This window comes from Sinohyriopsis cumingii, chromosome 14, assembly GCF_028554795.1.
Source record: "Sinohyriopsis cumingii isolate HCF-2022 chromosome 14, ASM2855479v2, whole genome shotgun sequence".
In the NCBI taxonomy this organism is placed as follows: Eukaryota; Metazoa; Mollusca; class Bivalvia; order Unionida; family Unionidae; genus Sinohyriopsis; species Sinohyriopsis cumingii.
Genome location: NC_142974.1, coordinates 20,260,246 through 20,277,082, shown reverse-complemented (window position 1 = coordinate 20,277,082; position 16,837 = coordinate 20,260,246). Strand labels below are relative to the sequence as shown.

Here is a 16,837-nt window from a genome sequence, read left to right as displayed (position 1 = left end):
AATCAGTGGTTTACAACCCAGAGCCCAACTAGACTGTACAATTAAAATTCATTCTTGGGCAAGTGATATTTTGTTCAATTAGCCCATTTTGTTAACAAAGAAAACAAAGAACAAAAATCCAATTTTTAAGACAATTTTCACAAAATAATCCTTGCCCAGCTGTAGGATACAAATTGAGATTCTTGATCCTATAAGTGCATCAAGATTGAACTGATATGTGCTGTTATTTTCATGTAAAAAATAAAACAATTACAGAGGGACAAACAAATCAATGAATGGACAAAGTAAAATATAGATGATTCATGTGTGACAAAGTGTACAAAATATAGAAAAATTAAACATTAAAATCAGGGTTCCCACAGGTGACAGGATTTAGAATTCCTTTACTACCCCGACTAAGGGTTGTATTTCCATGACCATGCATTTCATGTCAACTCACATACACACACACACACACACACTAAACATAAAAACAAATGAGTTTACCATATTTCTCTAATAATAAGCCCATGCTTTATGACAAGACCACCCCCCAACATTAAAATATTTTGGTAAAAATTTATGTCATGAAAGCAATGTCCTATGATAAGTACACACCCAATTATTCCATGAATTTATGCAGTCAACCCCCCTGAAATTATCATGGGAGAATTAATGTCATAAAATTTGTCTATGAACTTCCCTGTATCAGGTTTTCCTGTATTAGTGTCAATGTCGCTTGATTATTCTTTCACAAAACACAAGTAACCATATTTTACAACATTAAGACTGATGCATGTTTACATGTCTTGTAAAAGAGTGAAATGCCAAATCATCGCTAAAGAGAGAAGAGCAAGAAAAAAGGCTAAATTTGAAAGATTAAGATACTTTCCGTGCCACTGTTTTGAAACTAAGTGGGATATAAATTTTACATAGCTTGTGTTACACTTACATTATCTAACAAGTTCCCTATTCAATTTGGTGTGTACATGGTTTCTTGCTGGTAGATCTTTATGTTTCTGTCTCATCACTACATTTTTGATACAGATAAGGCTTTCATACATGTATTTTTCCTGAGGATCTTGCTTGTAGTCAACCTAGTCCTGCAACCCTTTAACATAATGGGTTGTCATTGGTAGGTGAATCACCTATTTTATGGCCCTTGACAATATCACCAAGCTCAAGAACCATTCAACATATCTGAAGTAATTTGGTATTAATACTGTCTCACAGACTTACATGTGCCTTATATGGATTTTGTCTTATTTAATGAGTTATGACCACCTGATTATGTCCCTGCCTGACTTGGGTTTCTGCAAGATATCGATGAATATAGTAAATAATTATAAAGAACCAAGATTGCCTCTAATGCTAATATGGTAACCTCCTGAAATAAAATTGTTATTATTATTTATTATTTATTATTATTATTATTTTAAACTCATGGCTCCTAAATATCCCTCTTTACCAAACTTTGAATTTCCAACACAGATTCCTTTCTAAGCATACAGTAGAGTGTCAGGCCTTTTGAGATTCACCCAATCACTACAAGCAGTAGTTAATACACTTTTCATTTTGACCCAAAATAGGTCTGGGAAAGTAATTTCAAGAACTAATGTCAAGTTCCAAAACTTACAAAGTTTCTAAAGACTAATTTGTGTAAATTATATGTGTAAATTCTAGTAATGTGGTTTTAAGAAGATTTTTCAAAGCTAAAAAATTACTAGCAGTAAGACACCCATATGAAATACAAAGAGAAAATTACCCTACAGAAAATTACTGGTTATTATTTGACCAAAATAATTCAATCTGTTTAGGCATTTTGTGTCAGTCTTCATCAACACTAAATACACTGTAATATATTATTCTCAGTTTCTTAAGAACAGGTGATTTTTTTTTTAAATCTAGCACAAATAACCACAAGATTATATGAGTTGTTCAAAACATTTTACAAAAAAGCAAATTTGACATTACATTTAGTTCCCTTTTTGTACCTGACATTTCTCTGACAGAGGGTACAAAATTCTTACTTCTGACTAAAATTTTCATTCTGTTGGACTTGTAAATTCTCAGTCTTTCCTGGACATTTAAAATTCCTAACCTGTGGGAACCATGAAAATATAAGAGATTAAAAAACAGTGTTGACTGTCATCAACATACAACTTACCTCAGTCTGATGATTGTCTGGAAACTGTAATGGCCACATAATCATGACTTTTGGCAAAACAGTCTTATTTGTATGATGCAGAATGCTAAACCCTTTCAACAAAGACAACACACCATCATCAAAACAGGTACACACAATTGATGCACAAGAAAAATGTATTAAAGATTTTCTTATTCATACTTTCATCAACTTAAAAGCTATTCATGCCAGAATGTCTTCCATAAAAGGTCAAATTTGATTTAGTGGTGTTTGAAAAGAAGTCATTAACAATATTTTATATTTTTAGCAATGGTGGCCATCATTGATGGTGACTCAACATCATTTGTATAAATTTGAAAGCTCTTAAAACCAGAATGCTTTTTGTTAAATATGCTCACATTCTCCTGGATAGTTCATGAGAGCTCATTTAGAAAAGGCTTTATTTTCAGCAATGGGGGCCATATTTGGTGCTGGATCAGCATTCTTTGTTTAAATCTGCCATGTCAGGATGCCTTGTATCAAGTCTGGTCAAATTCTATTCAGCAATATGGAATAAGTAATTTAGAGGATTCTCTGTTTTTAATAACAGCAGCCATACTTGATAGGGCATCAGCATGATTTTGGCCGTTTCATCACTGCAATACCTAAAAACTATGCACATTGAGACTCACAGCAATACATCGCAAATAGGGAACAATATATTTGATATGTTTGCTATTTGTCCCAGAACATTCCCCCCCCACACACACAAATTATTGACCTATATAAATCTGCTTACATGACTAAATTGTCTGGCATGACCATGGCAACTTCAGGATCCGCAAGGACAATAAAAATGTCTCGTACTTTGTTCCAAAATGGATGTTGATTCCATCCTTTACAAAATTCTTTGTTTTCCTCTGACCCATCATAATAACTGTGCCTGACAATTCTGGAGAAAAAAGAATTCCCTGTTCCACTGCTAAATATGTGAGAAAGATAGCAAGGAAAACTGACCATGACAAAGTTGACACACATATCTGACAGGTGTGTAATCAACAGAATGTCATGAAAAGCACACAGAAATTCCTCAACATTTTCAAAAACTTTTTCATATTCACTAGCTTTCAACAAAATGTTCTCCTGTGTTGAATTTTAACTCAGAATTTCAGTTAAAGGTGTGTCTGCAAGCCTTAGCTATGGAAGTACAAGTCTTTTGAGCAGCTTTCTCTTTAGGTCTCTAAATGCTGAATGATATACAACCTTTTTCAGAATTTAAGTCTCCAGGAATTGTTACTTGCCTTTAAAAAGAAAATAAAGACAGGATTTTTTTAAAAAGTTGGAGATCAATCTCATTACCTGATGTACATTATGACATTACCATGGCATCTATTGCTAATAGGGTAATAAAATCCCTCCCTTTATCATTACTAACAGCAAAAATGAATTTATGAAAAAGAGACTCATGGGTTTAAACAAAAAAATTTTGTATGACCTGATGCACTACCCTAAGGAAAAAGGAATCTGGTCATCTATTTACAGACTTTGAAAAAACTTTCTCTTTTATGGTAAAATGCTCTGAAATTTTGTAACTTTGGAGAATGCATCCATCAATGGTTCTGAGTATTTTGGAATAAATCAAAAAGTTGTGTCACTAAAAATGAGCTTTTAGCACCATCTTTTCATTTGGAAAGATGTTTTTGCTGGTGAAACCCTTTAGCACCCTATTTATTTATAATAGGAAATGAACTTCTTGCAATTGAACTAAAAAGAACACAAATATCACAGGTATTTTCCATAATAGAATGGAGTTCAAAGCATGCTGATGAAGCTTTTTTATTTTTTGATGGTTCTCCTTTGTCCTTGAAGACAACCATGAAGATTTTGAAGGAGTCAGGTCTGTATTGCAAATGTGTTTAAATTAAAAAACTATTTGGATTGAAAACAAAAATATTTCTAGTGAAAAAATATTGATTTTTCTAAAACTCATTCATCTTTTTCAGCTCTACCGCTCTCATATATTCTTTTAAAGAAGGAGGATTAAATACAATTGACTTGCACTCATTTGCGTACTGGATGAAACCTTCCTGGATTCCGTTTCTTTTACTAAACAACTGTGGTTCATGGTAAAAACTGGCTCTGAACAAATATTGGGTAAATTTGAAGGTACACAGTTATTTAAATTAGGAAAAACTAAATCAAAAGAAAATTTTAAATCCATTAAATGGATCGTAAAAATGATATGGTTCATTTTCTACATTTACAAACATACCTTGCACACAACTGACTGTTTTCCATCAACTGATGTGACATTTCCGGCTACATCTCTCAGCTGGACCTTAAAAAAAACTGGGGTTCCATTCTCTATTGTAATTTCATCTTCTGGCTCCACATAAAGTTCAGCTGGTGGACCTAGCATTTAAATAAACAACAATGCTAAATCAGGATAATCTTTAGATACTCATTCCTTTCAATAAAGTTTCTCTTAAACTTTCCTTGTAAGGGATTAGATGCTGTGAATGTTTTATTTCAGTGGGTGTCAATTTTTATAGTTTTGCAAAAACAATATCACATTTTGTTTTACTGAACAGTTGGCTTTTGGGCATGGATCATACTGCCTTTACAGATGAGATTTTGTTTCCTGTGCTTTGAGACTCTCATTTTGTAGCAAAATTTATAAAAAAATTATGCCAAATTTGGTGCACCATAAATAAAACTTAATTCATAGAGTATTACACAGATGTTACTATTAAACTTAATTCACAGAGTATTAAACAGATATTACTATATGATTGGCTAAATAAATAAGAGTCAATATTCATCTGACCTGCTCCTGACTGAAATGAGAAATCAACACCTCCAAATAAAATGAATTTCTTTTATAAAATGATGAAAATTTTTTTATGAAGCTTTAAAAGTAAAATGTTCACTGTCAAACAGCATGAATACGAAAAGTGAATGCAGAAGATTCTATGTAGTTGGAAAAGTGCAGCAACAGGTAAATTAATTAGTATAGAATTTTATTGCATGCATTTTGAAAAGTAAATCAACCATATCAAACAGCATGAATTTAAAACAAAACGGACTGCCAAATTTATCTGTGCAGGTTAAGAAGTACAGATATACCTGTTCACAACAACCACTCAGAGATCAGCTGAAAGCAGGAAACTGATGAAGGCAAATTTGTACAACTTTCTGTAGAAACAGAGTTATGAAACTTTACTTTCATACAGAGATGGTGTCTGTATGCAGGCAAATTTGTACTACTTTGTGTAGAAATGGAGTTATGAAACTTTACTTTCATGTCTGTATGCAGGCAAATTTGTACTACTTTGTGTAGAAATGGAGTTATGAAACTTTACTTTCATGTCTGTATGCAGGCAAATTTGTACTACTTTGTGTAGAAATGGAGTTATGAAACTTTACTTTCATGTCCGTATGCAGGCAAATTTGTACTACTTTGTGTAGAAATGGAGTTATGAAACTTTACTTTCATGTCTGTATGCAGGCAAATTTGTACTACTTTGTGTAAATGAAGTGTATTAAGCTTGACCTTTCTTGAGTGATGGTCTTTATCAGCAGACAGATTTGTACTACTGTGTGTGTAATAGGAGTGTTATTAAACTTGACCATTCTACAGAGATGGTCTTTATATACAGACAGATTTGTATTACTTTGTGTGTAATAGGAGTGTTATTAAACTTGACCATTCTACAGAGATGGTCTTTATATACAGACAGATTTGTATTACTTTGTGTGTAATAGGAGTGTTATTAAACTTGACCATTCTACAGAGATGGTCTTTATATACAGACAGATTTGTACTACTCTGTGTGTAATAGGAGTATTATTAAACTTGACCATTCTACAGAGATGGTCTTTATATACAGACAGATTTGTATTACTCTGTGTGTAATAAGAGTGTTATTAAACTTGACCATTCTACAGAGATGGTCTTTATATACAGACAGATTTGTATTACTTTGTGGGTAACTGCAGCATAGTATGCTTGCCCTTTCTACAGATGTGGTCTTTATATGCTAGAAACTTTGTACTGGCAGATTTGTACTATTCTGTGTAACTGAAGTGTGTTAAACTTAACTTTACTTCAGAATTGGTCTTTATATGCTAGAAAATATATATATGCAGATTTTTTGTACCACTTTATGTAACTGGAATTATGAAACCTGACCTTACTACATATGTAGTCTTTATAAGCAGGCAGATTTGTACTACTGTGTGTAACTGAAGTGCATTAAACTTGACCTTTCTACAGATGTGGTTCTGATTTGTACTACTTCATGTATAAATGGAGTGTATTGAACTTGACCTTTCTACAGAGATGGTCATTGTATGCATGCAAATTTTTACTACTCTGTGTGTAACTGGAGTGTATTAAATCTGACATTTCTATAAATGAGGTCTTTATATACAGGCATATTTATACTATTCTGTGTGTAACTGGAGTGTACTGAACTCGACTTTTTTAAACTTGACTTTTCTACAGAAATGGTGTTTGCATGCAGGCAGATTTGTACTCTCTGTAACTGGTGCATATTAAACTTGACCTTACTAATGATGTGGTCTTTATATGTAGAAGGTCACTATGGCATGTTTTTATATGACATGAAAAACATATATATACCTATGTGGTGTGCAGAAACATACTGTAGTATTTATTCTCTCATCTGGTAAATGTGTCAAGTGCAAGGTTCTTTTCTCTGAGAAAGGATGTGTTATTTACATTAGCTAATGAGGACTGTTATTATCAAAGATGTACAAATATTTCAGACTAACCAGTCTGTCAGTTTTAACTGACTGGTTTCACCATTGTGTAAGTGATGTCTCATTCTCAGAGCATATCAGTAACAAGGCTAAAAATGTGTAAAGCATATGCCTGAAAACTGTAAGACAAAAAATATCCAAAGAAAACACTTTAGGTTGTTCTCAATATTTAAATATGTTAGACTCTAATCATTAAGCACTTAGCTCATTGAACTGAGTATTGGTTTATTGCTTCTTGTAATAAATATATTGCTTGACAAACTACTCTATATACCAAGAGTCCTCTCACCTGTGAGTCATTTATCATATCGGATTATTTATTTATTCCAAGAGATTATTTGTCACATTAAGGATATGCACTTTGCACACATACCATATATTGTGTTTTTGACTAGTCCTTATTTTGTATGATAGTCAACTCCCCATGCAGGATAGACAGGTAGGGAAAGTTTTCCAGATACCTGGCAGGAATAATGTTTACTGGCTAGAACAAAATCTGGCTAGATCATGATAGCTGGGCCGGGTACCTGATCACATCCAATATTTGGGATGGATGGGTAGGGAAATTTTGCCTGGTTTGTGCACCCAGCAGGAAACTGCCCAGCAGGGCCTGGTATTTCTGGGTAGTGCAAAACCAGGCTGTTCCAGGTACTCATCCATCCTTAACCCCATGTGTGCACACAATATTGCAAACCACATCAAAAGAGATGACTACATGTACATTTTATTTCTAATCTTAAATTTTGCAACCATTTTTCCTTTCATAAAACGTTATTTTGTAATTCCATCTTTATTACATAATACTTCATACATATCTCTTGAACCAGCCATCCTGAATTTTTTGGCCAGTGATTCAGATTACATTTGTGATGTTAGCTTCGCCATCCATCAATTGCTAAAAACCCAACTGGATAGGAATATCAAATTATTAAGGTAGATCCCAGTAACCCACACAAAACAGCATGGCAACACAGTTTTAGATTGCGACCCATGGGTTATGAACCACTGTCTTAAAGGAACAGAAATTTGTATTACAAAACTCATTGGGGATATAAGGATAGCTATACAAACTAACTGTGGGTAGGGACATGAGAATATTCCAGATAATCAGAGTTTGGATAATTGAGTTTATATGTTTTAATATCAGAAATATTTACATGACATGACTCTCCAACTTTATAATAATGTTCATAAAGAGCTGCATTAATGACCCATGTTATAAATGAACAAGCCTTATAAATGATGGGTGTTCTAACAAGGATGTGTCATAACACTGCATAACAACAACAACAATGGCTATAATATGTGAGATCAAAATATAATTGGTTCTTATTAGCCAGAAACTAAAGTTAAGCAAATTAAATTATGAAGCCATGACAAAACAAAATTCAACCAATGTTGTGAGATCCATGACCCTACTGGCATTATAAGAAGGGGAGTGGTATACTGAGGGTGCTTCACAGTGAGGGACCACTGTCCTGTGTTCGTATAGATGAACAGAAAGTTTAATAATTTGGCTTTGCTTGTTCCATGCTCAACTGTGCAATACTGAAACATGAAACTAATTCTCTCATACCTGGCAAAAGACGAATTTTCATAGACTGCGATTCTTCTGGCAGTCCAGGCATCTTCACTGTAATGTTGAAGTTCTGAACAAAAAACAGTGACAATGTTAAATAAAACAACAAATGTCTATGACAGAACTATTTATCACTCTTAAAGCTGTTTTAATGACTCTTTCATCGACCTTATACTATGAGATTCTATCCAAGGAATTTCAACAGATGCACTGGCCAGAGCTAAAGCATGTATTGTCACAATTTTTATATATAGTTTTTAAAGACAAGAACTTGCCTTTTTATTTCATGCCACCCTTGCCCCCTCCACAAACATATTTACAAGAAAAAAATTAATACCACAGATCAAACCAGGATTTGTGGCAAAAATTTGTCTGTTACATGATTAAAACTATAAAGCATTTGAATTAACTGTATGTCTTATTATTTGGTATATTAATAATGACAAGAACACATGGAAAAAACACACAAACATTACGCAAAGGATCAGTACAAATACAGTGTCATTTTTCTAACCTATTATTATTAACTATACTTATTTATATAACTGGTTTACAACCATCTGCACCTGCTAATACTATATAAAATACTTCAAATAGTGTCTTCCTTTTATTATACAGATAACATACAGTGTGGAATATAATAGTGTCTTCATGTTACTGTACAGATAACATAGCATGGTATACAATAGTGTCTTCATATTATTGTACAGATAACATACAGTGTGGTATATAATAGTGTCTTCATGTTACTGTACAGATACTAGACTGTGTGACATACAATAGTGTCTTCATGTTACTGTACAGATAACAGACTGTGTGGCATACAATAGTGTCTTCATGTTACTGTACAGATAACAGACTGTGTGGCATACAATAGTGTCTTCATGGAACAAAAATCAAACAACAAACAGGTGCAATGGATTCTTAGAGATTATGTTTTTCAGAGATTGATGACATATATGAAAACACCAACTATTCGTTATACTCAAAAAACATTTAGAATGACTCACAGTTTTATCTCAAACAAGATGATGCCAGTATTTCACACAATGTTGTTTACCTTTTCATAAATAAAGGAATTTTAATTTTGTACATAACTCATGACAACCTAAGTTGAAACATGTACGATTTCATATCTTTACATTTGATTATGTGTTAACTGTTATATTCTTTAGGTTTTTCAAATGCATTTGCCTTTGACAAGGAGACTTGCCAGTCTTTACAGCACAAAGGCAAGCTTACACTAATTTTTCTTTGTGTTGCTAAAATGCTCTGTGTTCATATATATAATGCTGAATGAACCATACTTATCTGATAGTTGCCACTTACCTTCCCTGCAGATGAAGGTATTGTTCCCTTAGCAACCACATCTTTCATCACCAGGGTATTACCTTTGAACTGAAGACCGATGAACTGAAGGTCCAGACCACTGGAAATATCATCCACAAAATATGCATAATTAGCAAAACACAATAAATGATTACTGCGAGCCCTGCTGCTAAAATTTAACTGGAAGATTCCCTGTAGCTTTACCATTTCCAACCAGCTCTATATTCACAAGACAACTCAATATGACAGCAATTAAATGCATCTTATGATTTACTTATAGCTGATGATGCACAAAGCAAATATGCATAACAAATATGTCTGAGTGCAATTTATTTAGCAACTGAATATTGTCAAATGGGTTTATTTTGTAATGAAAACTTGCCAGTAAGATGACTATAAAAAAGCTACTCCAGGTTTGAATGTGTAATACTTCTGAAATCACATTAAAGAACAAAACTAATTTTAATTTCTACACTTGATTTAACAAACTGCATGCAAAACTATTCAATAAGGAGCTTCAAATTTCATTTTCAAACTGCTGCTTAAGACAATTTGAAGAAAAAAGAATTTTTAACAATCATTTAACATAACTCCTTCTTACAGCTCACAGTATCTACTGAAGATGAAGACAACTTACCTCCCTTCAATCGTTGGTTTGAGCTTGTTAGTTGGTTTAGTTGGGTTATTGAACTCGTCATGCAGATCCAGGGGTATGTTAAAGGGTACACCCACTCTGAATGGTCCCTCCAGAAGCCCTATGGTAAACTTCTCTGGTTCTGCCTCTGTTGTGAGATAAATGTAATGAATGTTGCCTTAGCACACATACACTGCAGTTATGGAATTCTAGTTGAGTGGTTACTGAAACTTCAACTGTTTTCATTTTTGAAATGCTTTTTAATATTTTCCATAAGAAAGCAAATTACAAATTGAAAATTTAATAAAATTCTTTGTCTCGTATAAAATACATCTAATGCTTGTAGTAGTCCTGTAATTTGTTTCACCTACCTGTTACAGAAAATTTGATCTTGTGTGATGGGAGTTCTTTCCCAGCATATGTATTGCCTCCACTCTCATTCAACACCACCTGCAGCTGAAGGGTGTAATTTCCCATATTTTTTACGTTCTCTGCAAGACAATGGTCAATTTTAGAACTCTGATTTCATTATCTTCAAATATAATTAGCCAAGAACTAAATGCAAAAAATGAACTTAAACTAGTAAAATATGAAATGTAGGTCACAAGAACTTTCTTTTTCTTGTAAGTGCTTCATACTAATAGAGATGCATGCAATTATTCACTCTGATGATTCTAGCACGAACATAATTTCAAAAATAAATTTAAAACCCAAAATTTAAACAAACTCAGTGAAGTTCTAAATGTGGGTCACAATGACTTATTTTGTGATGAGAGTGTAGTATTTCTCAAGATACAACCCCTGATCAAGTTCCATAATTTAAAGTGCTATAGTGTGCATACGTAAATGTAGGATTTAATCTGGAAATAAACGTAACCTAAGCCAGTAAAACAGGACCTTCTTTTGTTTAAAGGGTGAAGAGTGTAGTATTACCATAATTTTGTGTGTATAACATGCACTAATTTTTCCCAACATCTTATTTTCAGGGTGGGATGTGCATTTCACAGAAGATCTGACAAAAGGATCAAAATACCAAAGCTGTTTATATGTTACTTTCATTTCTTGTGACTTATTAAATCCATCACATTGTTACTAAATGGTTTACTAACCTTATAAAAAGATTTTTAAATAATGCTTACAAACCTCAATAATCCCGTTCTTTGATTGTCTTATGTTAGTAAATTCATTTCATTTCACATAACTTTCTGCTCTGTGTCTTGACTGGAAATTGATACACATACAACTGGTAACTTGTTTTTCTATTCAGTTGTCTTTTCATTACAGCTGTGCAAAGTTGTCTTTTCATTACAGCTGTGCAAAGTACCTCATTGCTGTGGAACAATTATCATTACCTACCCATAAATGTTCAATATTCATTACCTCTTGATCTAGAAAATTTATGTTTCATTTATTAATTTCTTTTTTTCATGGCAGAACTGAAATATAATATTTAGAATTCAAACAGTGTTAATGTTTTAATCAGTGGTGCATTCTAAGGACACTATTTTCACGACAATGGGTTTGTCTGTAATGGTAACATTGACACATGTCATGCAAAAGTAAATAAGTTAATGTATACAACTGAAGAAAAAAAACTTGGTTCTAAGTTTTATTTCACATTTTAAATCACAATATTTTATCTGTCTTCATAACTATAAGGTGATTATTGCTTCATTTACTTAATTTGAAGGTAATCAGCAATATCTAAAGCTTGGTTGTGCTAAACATAATTACATTGCATTGTCTGTGTAAATTTGCCATTTAGTTACTTTTCATTATAGTTTAATTGATTAAATGTAGTTTAAGTAATACACAGTGCATCCTTCTCTGGCCTCTTGCTGGGACCCTCTTTTGTCTACTATGGGTTCTCTGCCCAGACATGATGTCATTGCAGCCAATATGTTAATAAGCTAGTAACTAAATTTAGATATGCTGTCATGTTGAACCAATCAGATGACTGAGTTTGAGCACGTGATCAAATATTATGTCAGTTAGGGCGTCATTCATATAACAAACTTGTAGAGATGCATTCCTTTCAGTGTGGATGCTGCATTTAATCTTGAAAATTATTTGCCAAAAGAAAATGGATTTAGATTCTTGGCATCAAACCATTCTTATGCATTTGTGCTGGATTTGAATCGGTCTACACTGGCACAACATTTACAACATGGCTGACAGGAATCGTTGAGGTGGCCATTACATTAGAGTCGATCATCCTGCTCGTCCAGACTCGCCATCAATGGCCAAATATGACCTGACACTACCAGAGAATTAGTCTTTGCCCAAGCTTAGACAGAAACTTTCTAGATGAAGCATTCATTACAGCTGGGGATAAAGAAAATGTGAATTTCTTTTTTTTCTTTTTTCTTTCAGGGGATGTAGCAGCAACATTTATATGGATAGTCAGCCAATTCTCAGAAGAGACTCAATTGCCCATGTGCAACCGTAAGTACCTTCAACAAAGCATCATAAACCACAGCATTTGTTTGGCATGGTCTTTTGAAAGGTAATCATTGGTGTCCAAAGCTTCCATGTGCCAAGCATCAATATGATGCATTTTGTCTTGCTAAATTCTAACACAGACACTGATATGTATTTTACAGGTGCCTTGATAGTCCAAAATAAGTATAAATACTGGATCTGAACTTTCACATAGCGCCTTGTGTTCAATCTTGAATCTGAACAGATAAAGTCAGACAAATTATCAACATGGGATGTGTAAGAAACTCATACACTGTGAAGAAAAGCTAACGGTCCATGCCTATGCAGAAGCACATGGTAATGGAGCTGCTGGGAAAGAGTTCAATATAGAAGAGTCTTGTATTAGGGAGTGGATAAGAATCATAGATGACGATGTATAGCAACTTTTTGACAGCGATAATGACAAAGAGGAGATGGAGGGATCTGGTGCAACAGACAGAATTCCATCAATAAGCCAAAGTTAAGAATGTCCCTTTTAAGGGCCAACCCCAAAAAATCAAAAAAGATATGTATTGCCACTTTTTCCATTCTTTTTTCATAACTTTAACAAAATTATTGGCCATGATTGACCTTGCACTGACAGAAAATATCAATTAAACATTAAATCACTGGTTAACTGTAAACAATTCAAATACTGTGCATCAGTGCACTATTCACAATAGCCACACTTTGAAAATGGAGCAAAATTATAAATTATAAAGATTCTCAAAAGTATGTTAGTGTTAGAATTTTTGTTCCCTCATTCTGGATCAAAAATCAAGGTGCACATTATACATCTAGTGTATGTCATACATGCCAAAATAAGGTAATACAGATTCAGGTATGCATGTAATCACTAGGCTTTTTCTATTTGAATCTGAATCTCAAATTTCTTCAACAAATCTTAGTTCAATAATGGTTTAAAAAAATGTTAATGCACTAAAGTGAATGTAATAAAAGTTATAAAGGATTTGCTCTAAAAAAAGAAAATGTAATGCATTTTAAAGAATTGTCAAGCCTTACCCATCTTCCTGAACCAATAGGGCCAGTTTTTGCCATGCTGACTGATGTGGGAAACTATGACTTGATCACCCTGTCCTGCTGCTGAAATTCATGTTTAAATTATAATGAAACTAGTGGATAAAGTTATGGAGGAGCACTAAACAGCATGAATAAAAGTGTGGACAAAACTGAAGGATAATATCACTTGTGTGGGCATCTTGTTGGGAAATCTTTTTGAAGGTTTACAAAAAGTTTTCATTTTGCAAAATAAAGTCTCTTTTAACCTGATTTAATAATACTAGTAATGTGTCATGATAAAACAGATGCCCCTGTCAAAGAGCATAATTAAAAAGCTCCCTTCAAGATATCAGGGAAAACATACAAATGAAACAAGCCATTATTGAGTCCAGTCCAGCACTTTACCTGAGCTGTCTTGAAAGGTGGTGGTGGGGGGGACATTATAATGATGTAATGGGCATTTGTTAATTTCAGGATGTTAATGGCAAATTGGTGTGGGAGAATGTCCATTGATATCACTCAAAGTGCAACACTGCAGTTAAATTCTGATGAAAAAAACTGAAATAAGAACTTGTTGTAGGCCTAGACATCAAGCCTAATGCCAAATTTTCTTTCCATCACTATAGGAAATTACAATTTATGGAAAGGAAATTGAAATTTTCATGTAATGGATAAACATACTGACTCTGTTTTCAGGCTTTCACATACCATACATGCTCATGTATAGGTCAGATCCAGATTCAAACTGTACAGACCCAGATCTGTTGTTCTAGAATGTGCAAACAAATCTGAGTAATACAGTTTGTCTTCACTAATCAGCAGAATAAACATCAGAGACCCTGGTCTGCCAGTGTATTTTACAATGGCAAATCAGGTTCTATCTTGCTTACAGTTGGACTGGGTTTCAAATAAAAGTATTTAAAACATTTCAATACTTACAATGCCAGATGACCTTAAGTTCTACGAGTAACTTCTTGGACACTGCAGCTGTGCCTGGCAGTTTGCTGATCTTCTCTCCCTTTTTGTTCAAAATTTCAACCTTCATATCTCCTAAAAGCCGATAAATGCATTATAACATTATCCAAGAATCTGTGCATGATTTCAACTGTAGTAACAAGATTTGTGTCTGATTTGTGATTTATGATAATAACTTGTGTGCTGTTTTCTCAAAGTGAAGAAACACCATAATTAAACATTCTATAATTGACTTTTAAACACATCTCATTATACACTTTCTCATCATCAACAATGTGGAAATTAAGAGAACATTAAGTGGGTGATTCTAATTAAGAAATAGAAAAGTTTATTTTATGGACACAGAAAAGCAATTTAGAGTAGAGTCTACTGAATACCAATATTCATTTTCGGCAAAATACCACATTTATTTGTGTATAAATTTGCTCCAACTGCAAATGAGATAGACCCTGATCTGACTTTGCATAATGTGCTAGCATATCAGGGTCTTTGTTGTCTGTTTCACTACTAACAAATGCAAACACCCAACTTTGGGAGCGAATTAAGTGATGGCAGATATGGTTGTGAGCAGTTTGCATTCAACTTATAGAAATGAATATATGGTAAGACATTTCTGTTTGTATTTAAAGTCATGGTTCTGTTGGGTCTTTAAAATTTGCCGTTTGCGGCAACTATGAAAACTTTATGAAAATTATTACAATGTGGAATAAAAGTAAAATCAGAGTACTTAACTTCAATTTATCAAGAAATGGAATAAAGATAAATTGGGATTTTGCAGTATAACCTGGTCCCTACCATCAATTTAAAAATAAAAACTCATGATGGAGTTCATTATTCAAGTATAACCTGGTCCCTACCATCAATTTAAAAATAAAAACTCATGATGGAGTTCATTATTCAAGACTGCTATTATCAATAGATAAAAATGAAATAAATAGAGGGTCTTACATGAGGGCTCATTTCTAACAAAATGTTTTGAACAACCCTAGCTATGCACAGATTAAGATTTGGTATCATAAAACCTGAGCTTCTTGAGTTTCAAAAATGTGAAATGCACACAAATGTAATATTCCATATGGCAAAACACAATTTTGTCAACAAATCTTGTAAAATTTGTATTGGTTCAGCCATAATCTCAACTGGGCACTCCAACCTATTGTAAGGCCATAACATGACAAAACTACCCAGTATGACCACATTTAAATTAGTTCACACATTATCATAAATCTGAACAGGTAAAACAAACTGTTGACGGCTGTTACTTTAAGAAGGTATGATGATGTAGTCAGAGCATGTGATAGATGTACAGATGTAATAGGAAAGACAAGTGTAATAAGAATTAATAAGACCAGCATGTTAAGAAAGCAAGCAGAACAAGGGCACACACAAAAGGACACAGAATCACACACCGAGACAAGCAAACAAAGGCAATTACATACCTATAGTCTTTCCAGCTGGTCTTTTCTCATTCTGTGTCACTTCAAATCCATCTGGCCAGGTGATTACCAGTTTATCGGGTAACCTAACATAAAAAGTATTTAGAAACTTACTTTTTCTAAACATATAATAGCATACAATGTATGCAGAGGGTACACCTAGTTGTATTTGGAGGCAAGACAAAAATCTAATTGGTTATCATTAAAAATGAAGCTTTCAATCATTCTAAAGAGAAATATTACCGTATATTCTTGCATATAAGTCACTTCAAGGTACAAACTACATAAACAAATGCCATAGTTGCATAATGCGTGAGCAGATCTAAGTCTGTTTAGTAAGATAAATCATCAACAGGTACTGATACTGATGGATGATTTTTGGGTCTTATTTTACCTATTGATTAATCATGCGATTGTTGCAGACATATGTGCCTTTGACACATCTGTGTACATATTCAACACTTACTGGTATTTCTCATGGCTCTTGAGTTAAAGTCAGTTTAAGGGTCCTTACA

At 33.5% G+C, this 16,837-nt stretch overlaps 1 protein-coding gene across 1 annotated transcript in view; it reads right to left on the bottom strand.

The window, feature by feature from the left end:
* Positions 1-16,837, bottom strand: part of LOC149783381 (structural maintenance of chromosomes flexible hinge domain-containing protein 1-like) — a 163,547-nt gene that overhangs the window by 97,818 nt on the left and 48,892 nt on the right. Inside the window, exons 17-24 of the mRNA XM_089931608.1 lie at positions 16,326-16,408; positions 14,851-14,961; positions 13,915-13,995; positions 10,803-10,922; positions 10,435-10,579; positions 9,798-9,897; positions 8,466-8,538; positions 4,377-4,516 (exon numbers count right to left, since the gene is read on the bottom strand). Coding sequence (XP_089787734.1) covers positions 4,377-4,516; positions 8,466-8,538; positions 9,798-9,897; positions 10,435-10,579; positions 10,803-10,922; positions 13,915-13,995; positions 14,851-14,961; positions 16,326-16,408 — 853 coding nt within the window. The remainder of the gene's footprint in view (positions 1-4,376; positions 4,517-8,465; positions 8,539-9,797; positions 9,898-10,434; positions 10,580-10,802; positions 10,923-13,914; positions 13,996-14,850; positions 14,962-16,325; positions 16,409-16,837) is intronic.